This window comes from Anopheles aquasalis, chromosome 2, assembly GCF_943734665.1.
Source record: "Anopheles aquasalis chromosome 2, idAnoAquaMG_Q_19, whole genome shotgun sequence".
NCBI lineage: Eukaryota > Metazoa > Arthropoda > Insecta > Diptera > Culicidae > Anopheles > Anopheles aquasalis.
This window is the reverse complement of record NC_064877.1, coordinates 84,796,717-84,805,646: the sequence shown is the minus strand read 5'-3', so window position 1 is coordinate 84,805,646 and position 8,930 is coordinate 84,796,717. Positions and strand designations below refer to the sequence as shown.

General features: G+C 45.0%; 3 protein-coding genes across 3 annotated transcripts in view; 1 reads left to right on the top strand and 2 right to left on the bottom strand.

Annotated features, from left to right (window-relative positions):
- The window catches only part of LOC126570355 (CD63 antigen), a 47,207-nt gene that overhangs the window by 19,283 nt on the left and 18,994 nt on the right, over positions 1-8,930 (bottom strand). The window lies entirely within an intron of this gene.
- On the top strand, positions 726-2,740 carry LOC126577594 (uncharacterized). Its single transcript, XM_050239347.1, has 2 exons — positions 726-1,066; positions 1,138-2,740. Exons 1-2 carry the CDS (start codon positions 726-728, stop codon positions 2,738-2,740), a joined length of 1,944 nt encoding a protein of 647 aa, XP_050095304.1.
- On the bottom strand, positions 3,298-4,239 carry LOC126577589 (angiopoietin-related protein 1-like). Its single transcript, XM_050239332.1, has one exon. The coding sequence runs from the start codon at positions 4,237-4,239 to the stop codon at positions 3,298-3,300; it is 942 nt and encodes a 313-aa protein (XP_050095289.1).

Here is an 8,930-nt window from a genome sequence, read left to right as displayed (position 1 = left end):
AACAGTGTTTCACTAACGAAGATCACATCGTTCCTCGCTCTCCTGTGCCACACCAGATCGTTAGAGAACTGCAACGAACGCTAACAGCCACTGAATGGTCGTCCTTTCTTTGCACTCTCCATGACGACTAGCATTACTGCATGCAGCTCATCAAAGCAACGTTCATCAGAAAACCGAGCACACGATGCTAACGAACGATACTCACCATGCAATGGCAGTGGCTGAGCCAGTTAGAGAGGCGATTTATGCTCGATTGCATATTCTAGGTACTCATGTGCAGTTTTCGCTGATTCGATGGAAATTATTATTCAAACGATTTCTGTAACTGCCAACACAGCTGGCCAAAAGGCTGGCATTTCAAACACTCGTCCTGCGACGCAATGAGATATCATTTGAAAATTCCGAGTTACACCGTCAGAACTTGCAGCTGGTGGCAGCGCAGGCGGACATATCAACATATTCGACATTTCCTGCTCAAGGACGCCCCACAGGACATAAATTGCCATCAACGGAGATAGATTTATGAGATCGTCTGCACCCGCTCCCGACCAGCGGACCCGGTCAGGAGGCGTGAGAGCTTTAGTCGGAAGAAGAAAAAAATCAAATCACCATCACAGTATCACAGCACCCACAGCCTTGAAACTGCCTAGGCAACGGCAATATCTAGTGTGTTGCAAAACGGGAAACCATCAACTCCATCGCATACGCCAGCGAATGGAAAAGTAATGAGTAACCAAGCCTCGGCAGCCAATCATCAAGTGGTGCGTGATATTGAGCTAAGGAACGTCCTGCTGCGACGGCTGGCCCGCGTTTTGCTCGTTGACGGGCAATTTCTGCATGTCTGGGAAGCTTTCAACGAAGCACAAATAGCCCTGCTGGAGGTTGCTGAAGGACTTTCGGGAGTGAACTGTTCGCCGGAAAACGCAATCCGTCGCAACGTTTTTGACTTGGAGCTAAAAGTTGCAGCGCTCAAGCATAGCAAAGTGTGCTGTGAAAGGAACATTGCCACTCTCTCGGATTTGCCAAGGCATCTGCTGAAGTGTACCATTGAAAAGCGGCTGAAGGAGTAAGATTTTAAATGCGTTCATGGGTGTTAAATTTCCATTCTTAACTCTGCTCTCTCTCACTTCATTCTAGGGCAATAAAGCACCTGGCTAACTCTCACAGGACGTTTCGACGGCGAACTGAAAGGACAATCCGATCATTACCAGATATTTGGCAAATTGCTGAGTTGGAGCAGCGTTTGCTGCGTAGCGATTTCTTGCACGACGTCGTCTGTAAGAATCATCTGAACGAGCTGCATTCACTGCAAGAGGATACGATTGCGCTGAGCACTGCGCTGCACTGCACCCGGTTGAGATCGGAAGCCAACGCACTATTCATTCTCATTCTGGTACAATTTAAGGAGTTAGTAGATATCATGGATTCGGAGGAAAGTGTGCGCACTCTTCAGAATCGGTTACAATCGGAAATCGAACGCACGCTCAACGAAACTCAAGATGACGAGCAGGAGATTGGTGCGTTGAGAGAGAAGCTGTTCCCTTCGGTGGTCAGTTTAACGACCCAACGTAACCTTACAATCGAGAAGCGTGATCAACAAGCGGTTGATTTGGAGCAGCAGCTTCAAATGATCGACCAGCTAGAAACGGAGCAGCAAAATATCGAAGAACGGGTACAGCGACTCATCGAAGCGCGAGGAGACATTCAGCGACAGCTGGCAGATTGGCAGGGGATCCTTCACGATGGCGTGCGTGACATAGTACGGTTGGAGAGGCTGATCGCGGTACTCGAACGAGAATTGGCCGCCCGCAAAGAACAGTTCGATCAGAATGCGCTCGAAATGCAACAGAAGCGTATTGAAATTCTTGGTGACGATGCTCTCGATACGAGCGAACGTTCCGAACGACTTCAGGCATGGGATGTTGAGCTGATGGAACGTAAAAACTCTCACACCAGTAACATGGACCTGTTGGAAGCCCGCTGTGATAAGCTGAAACAACTCAGTAAAAACCTGGTGGGAAATGCAGACACCTTCGAACAGGAGCTAGCTACGGACTTTCAGACCACGATGGCACAACTGGAACGGGAGAAAACATTGGCCAAAACAGCGTCAGAGCAGAGTATCGCCGAAGCAAAGCTACATAATCTGCAACAAGAGTACGAGGACAACTTGCAGCTGGTGAGCCGTGCCAGAACAAGGTTGAGTTATCTGACGGATGAAAATGGACGGTACCACCTGGACGGTAACGGTGCTCGAATCTACGAGCAACTCTCGGGAGCTTCTTCATACTGTCTAAGCGGGGATGGTCATTGGCCAAAAGTTGGTGCTTCTGTATCGATCACCGATCAAGGATCTTCCATTAGCTGTCCAACATCCGTAGGAGAACTGATGTCCGGAGAGTCGTCAGCTGAATCGTTTCGGGTTCTCACTCCCGCAACCCAAGCCACAGAACCACGAGTGGGCCACGATAACAATGCGCATAGTAGCGATACCTCCATCGATTCGGAGGCGGTGCTCGAATCGGAATCGGAAATCATCCGTCAACGAGTGGCACCGGACGTTGCTTATGTTCAGCAGGTGGTTGGTCCTGCGGTCGTGAAGGGTATGGCAGCTGTTGCTCTACATCGGCCGACCGATCCTGTGAACTATTTGGCGGATTATTTGAAACATTTCCATGGTAACCAAATCGATGCCGAGACACGAAAGAAGCTTATGGAAAACGTTCGATCGGAAGGCTAGCGCATACGATTCACATGGGGTGAAATTGATTTTTATCAAAGCAATTACTAAAATTTTGAAGCATTATTGAAAATTGGTACACATTTTTAGTGATCATGATCATGAGTAATACATTAGTCAGCTTGTGTGAAAACCCAAACGCTTCCCAACACATTATCAGCAGCTCACACTGCAACTTCCGGTTACATGTATGAAAGGCAAAGATCTGCGTCATCTTATACTGCGTGTTATCAAACTATTGCCATAAGTTTCATTTACCGGAACCACCACTTTCCTGTTCTTTATCCAACTGCGAACCACCCGACTGGAAATACCAACAGCCGCAGCGCTGCTAATCGCCATACCACATGTGTGCAAATGTTTTATCATGGTTTTATCATCGAAACGTTTGACACCAACAGCAACATCAAGCAAGTAATTCGTAAGCCGTGAAACCCATGCTAACAAAACGATCGTTAAATATTTAGAGTTCCATTCCATCGTTTATTTCGGAATTCGATGCAGTCGTGTAAGAAGGAATTATAATTTTCAACGATTTGTTACATTTGTTCAAACCACTACAATGGTCTAATCATCATTCTCGTATAACTCAATCTGCGCCAGTCCTTGCCGAACCAATACCAAGTGATCTTGGATGTTTGTAAATCATCGGGCGATGCATATACTCCATTCAGATTAGCAGAGAGACAATCTTTGTACCACCAGCCTCCCTTATATTTCTCTGCACAGTTCTGATCTTGTTTTTCGTCGTTATCGCGATCCTTCGTAGTAAACATACTTCCTAAATGCTTCTTCAGTGCATCACCAGCATTGCCGCTGTATGTACCGAGAGATTTTAAGCGGTATTTCTCTGCTTCACTACCGATTTTGAAATCGCTATAACGCGCGTGCTTATAATTTCCTTCAAAATCCTTCATCTCTACTAGCAAATCCCAGTTTTTCGTGCTTGTAAGATGATGCATACGCTCCAGGCCAATCCAAACATCTCCTTCAGCGCTACCGAATCCATTTCTGTAATCGTCCCAGGATACATCAAAGCTAAGTTGCCTGTCCGTGCGTTGTTGAATAACCACCCATCCGCCGTCCATGGTATCCTGTTCGCAATAAGCACTGAATGGTGGAGTCCTCTCGTTTGCACGGATAAAATATGCGCCGGACACTTTCATCGGAACATCTTTGCAGGACGGGAATGAGCCAAAGTGCATGCGTGCCATGTTCGATAAAATATTTCCCATTTCTTCTTGTTGCTTTTGTATCTTGTTTTTCGTATTTTCCAACAGCTTGAAAGTACGATCTTGCTGGTCACGAATTGATGTGATCGATTTTTCAACATCTTTCTGCCACTGGGAGACCTTGGTTTGATTTTCTGTCACCTCACTTATTTGCTCTGTTAGTTTCTTCGATAGTTCGGCACGACCTTTCGTTATTTCTTTACCTTGCTCTAGCACTTGGGATTTCATCGATGAAAGCTCTTGCTGCAGATATTCCAATTTTGTCATGATAATCTCAAATTGAAATCCCGACTGAGAGTCACTTGTTACACCAATCTCTGCACTAACAGCGAATACAAGATGTATGACAAGTAGGAAACGTAAGAAGTTGGAAAACATCATGACGAAAAAGCTACACACAACGTTTAACCAACTAGTCTTCCTGACCGCTAATGTGCGACTGAGGGTTTAACTCTTACGACCACTTCAAGTCTGCCGCCGGTCAGCTGAGCATTCAAATAAGTGATAACAACAAGCGTATAAAAGAAGAGAAGGAGGTACTAGAAACAGCTACCAGCTATGCTTTCATGTTAGTTTCAATGATATCAGTTAGGCAGCGGTTTTGAAGTACAAAACTAAGGTTGCTGCATTGAAATACAAACAAAAAAAAACATTATAAGACATTACCAACAGTAAAATTCATACTATTTCATTAAAACAGACCTATATTTACGCTTGCGGTCGTAAAATAAATGAAGAGCATAAATCAAACGAATCCCTACGAATGAGGATGTATAGTCGTATGCATTCACTATCAACCATCCTCTAAATTTCCAACTTTTGCGAAAAATCATCCGACTAATCATCATCATCTCATTGAACGAATCGAAAACCAGACGATTACCGGTGGTATAAGACATCTTCTACCATCCTTGGGATAATTTTTGGCTTCAGGCTCAATCAATAGCAACTCCCGGATTTCGTTGCCGCCTACCGGCTTTGGCAGCCTGATTAAATCAGGATGAGGACTGACGGCTAGGACGGCTTGGTTAGTTAGTGGTTGCTCGGGAAAACTGAGGATAAATGCTGGCAAATAAATCCGGGCGCCCCGATTTCTTCCGAACTTTCGATAAACATTTCTTTTATTGAAGGCCTCGACAGGAACATTGATGAAGGCGTTGGAGGTGGAACAGAGCACGATAGGAACATCAGCATCCATCAACCGAACTGACAGCAACTTATTTCTGGGAATCTTTAGGTTCGAAAGGAAAGTTTTAGTTTAGCTCGAGCTTTATTGGAGCCTCGATAAAGTGAGGGAAGACATTGCATGATCTTGTTCGGAATGCCAATCAATGTGTCAAGAGAATAGTTTCCTCTGCAAGATGGTCCAGTATGGTTCTGCTCACTCGGTGGCACGGAAGAACTTTGTGATTTCCTGTATTAAATAGCCGACCATAAATATCAGTGAAAATAAAAGAGCATATCGATGGAAATACAGCATCATTGATGCATAACCGTTCTACAATATGTAGCAAAGGAAGGCCAGTTGTTAACAAATGAAAAAAAAGTTATTGTAAAAAAGAAAAACGGGAAACAGCAGTTAGCTGATGAATTACCGATCAAAAGGATTTCTGGGATTTCCGTAGCGTGGGAGGCAAAAGCCAGTATCAACAGCTTAATCAAATAAGATCAGCACCAGCGGATTGATTTCCTTCGATTTTATTCATCACGCATCAGTTTGTGCTTGTCAGATGCTGTGGAGCGGTGTGCTGGGAAATGCTAAAATTAATTACGGAAATGCACAACCACCACGCCACCGGTCGAGGCTCATTTACTAAATGAAACCCTCAACTAATAGCTCCCACATGCCACAGCTAATCGAGCACCGAATAGATCGGGAAGCCAAGATTAATTAGGTGAACAACAACATTCGGTTAGATCAAACCGACCCCCCTCCCCCCGTTTTGGATGTGAGCGGACACCGAAGCCGTTGCAGAAGAATTCTTGTAGAATGGCTACGTTTGCATATGTTAATCTGTTACTTTTCGTGCATTTGGTTCCGTTTCAATCCTAACATCCATGTTTTTAATAAATTTTTTTTGGAACAGAAATTCATTTAAAGAAACAGAAAAATATGTTGTGTAAGAAAAACGGGAGTGATCAGTCTGGCGTATATCACATTTATTATTCAATTTCCATTCCTGGCCATCCGTAACACCCCGTTATCGTTGGCAATCTATCATCTTTATGTCCACATTGAACAGAACGGTAAAGTAATAAGGAATTATGTAGGAATGTTTTAGAAGAAACTAACTAATATGAACATTAAAAACTTTTAGAATCAATAAGAATGGTAATGCTTTAAGGTATTCGATTTCGCGTTAATATTGCAATAGTCATCAGACCACAACAGGATACAAATCTGCAGCAACTTTGTATCACTGTCGGCAATAAATCAGTCAGTTTGGGCGTGCATAGTGACGCATATGTTTATTGTTCTCCGTGCCTAAACCTGATAAGCGTTCCCACACTTTGGCCACCAAAAAACCGTCTTCAAAAGCAAGTGACTCTTCTCGATAAAGATTCAGAGGCGTTAAGGGATGGCGGCGCCTGGGTGAGGCGAGAGCTTGATAACGTTTCTGATTTCACATAACAACTGGACAGGAAACGTGCTCCGTAAACTATCCGTATCGCATCATCGCACCCCGACAGCTTTTAAATGGTTTCTTCATCGGGTTTCGAGGTAAACAAGCTGCCCGAAGACCATATACGCGTCGCACGTTTCCTAAACCGATTCGCATGATCAGCTGCGAGTATGGTTTGGGACCTGCTCTGCCAAACTCTCCCACCTACGTTATTCGTCGAATTGATACTTTCCTTCTTTACATCGTATCAGATTCCTCCTCCACCAAAGGGCAAAGTCAGCAATCGATACCAGCCACTTCAGAGAGAGAGAGAGAAAGAGAGGAATCAACGTCGGCCAGACGACGGTTTCGGTCCACCGGGAACGTTACAGAAAAGCTTAAACCAGCAATAAGATGCTTTGCCGCTGTCCGCCGTAAAGCTTACCGATCCCAGCCCGTCGATACGTTCGCTGGTTATGCTGATTTTCGAAATTCCTGCGAAACGCGTCCCGGGAAAAGTGTAAGAAAAGCAAGAAAAACAACGAATCCATCTGGGCTTGGGAGGAATCCATATCGTTTCAGTTCCGCTGGCAGAGAGCGCGCTTTGCGAAAAAATAAAGTATTCCAACGATTCCTAGACGAAGTCCACGTGCACGTGCGCGGACATTTCCATTTCGGAGGGGGAGGAGAAGTTTTTGCCTTTCGGGAATCTTCCAATCTTCAGCAACTTGTGGGTGGCAGGTTTTGCATCGAAATGCGCGTCCCAATCGAGCGGAACCAGCACAAACACGACATGGTTTGGCCCCCGGTCAATCATGAGCATCGATCTGGTTGGAATGGAGAGAGTGGTTTCTGGAAGTGTAGTGTTCAACGTGTAATGGATTTGCACATTTCGCGAGAAATGAGATGGAATTGCGTTCCCAATTAAATAAAAGAAGTATTTTACCTCATCTTCAATCCACTATTCCCGTCTTTTCTTGCAAGTTTTCTTTCGATTATGGCCTGCTTGATTCATCACACAAAAGAGGAAATAACTTATAACCATCCTTGGTTGAAGATTAGCGCATTGGGGGATGCTATTAAAATGACAAAATGATACACGAAATGCATCTGACGAGGTGCCCTGTCGCTGCGCAAATTAGTTCAAAGCCCTTTTCCTCCTCCTTACGATGTGCGTCTGCTCAAACATTCGTCCAAGATAGAGCCAACTCTTTGGCACAAACCCCGGCGGTCCACGGCTAGGTCTTTGCGCACCAGAACAGCAAAGCCTTCGTTAAGCTGCACAAAATGTCAACACACTGCACACGGACAGCATCATCATGCTGGACAAAACAATTGTTCACAACGCCATCGTGGTAGGCGAGCGGCAGCACTCAACGATGCTCGACACCATGACTCAACCATGTACCGGGGACATACGAATGTGTCCCAGTGCCGAAAGATAAGAAAGAGATTGTCGGCATGGCTGCTTATTTGAAAGAAAGAATGAGAGCATTCATGATGTCCGTGGCGGGGCGGGAGTAGCGGTGCACGGAATCTGCACTCTCGCGCACACAGCATCGCTGCCGGCATAATGTTCACACATTTTGCATTTTAATTTGCACACACCCTGAGGTAGGTGTGAAGGAAAGAGACATTTCATAACAATTACTCTCACTATGCCGTTAGCGGGCAGTAAAAGTCACAGGAGACCGGAAACAGTTGGCGTTTTCTGTGCCCTTCTCATGCAGCAATTGGAATAGTTTTCAACATAAATATCTTTTTGTAAAATTGTTGGTAAATATGTTTTAAAGTTGTTGTGAAATAAATAATAATAGCGATAGTGGTGCACCATTCCCTCTACCAAGTTGAAAAACAAAACCATTGACGAAAGTTTGATTGAAAGTTGAAATATAATAACACGAGTTCTCCAGAGAGTGTGCGAAGCGAGATGTAAGTTTTATGTCCGGATAACGTCACGTCGTTCAAATTTCATCCAGAAACTGACGACCAACAAAGTTTTAGATTCTATAACCACCACATTCTCGTAAACCAGTCCAATACAACCGTTCCCACTACTTCTCGAATCCTCAGTTCTAACGTTCCACGAGCAGCACGAGCATGGAGCATAGTTTTGAAAAATTTTGACTGGTGCGCGGAAAAGGAAATTCGAAATTTCTTCCGTAACAATTCCGCAACTTCGTTACACTCCGTGCGTTTCCGATGGCCCTGCGTGGCCGTCGCCACTGTCATGTCAATGTGTCAACCCGTTCCCGTGGGGAGGGTGCGCTGAGCTGGAAATGGCTGCCGGAGACGTCTCTCCCGTTCGTCTCCCAACGTCAGCCAGAAAATTGCCATCAAAGAGCGCGAAGAAGG

Bases quoted from the DNA above. Each gene is read 5' to 3' on its own strand.
- LOC126577594 (XM_050239347.1), top strand. From the start codon at position 726: ATGAGTAACCAAGCCTCGGCAGCCAATCATCAAGTGGTGCGTGATATT. The intron at 1,067-1,137 runs GTAAGATTTTAA...ACTTCATTCTAG, and splicing joins ATTGAAAAGCGGCTGAAGGA to GGCAATAAAGCACCTGGCTA.
- LOC126577589 (XM_050239332.1), bottom strand. From the start codon at position 4,239: ATGACAAAATTGGAATATCTGCAGCAAGAGCTTTCATCGATGAAATCC.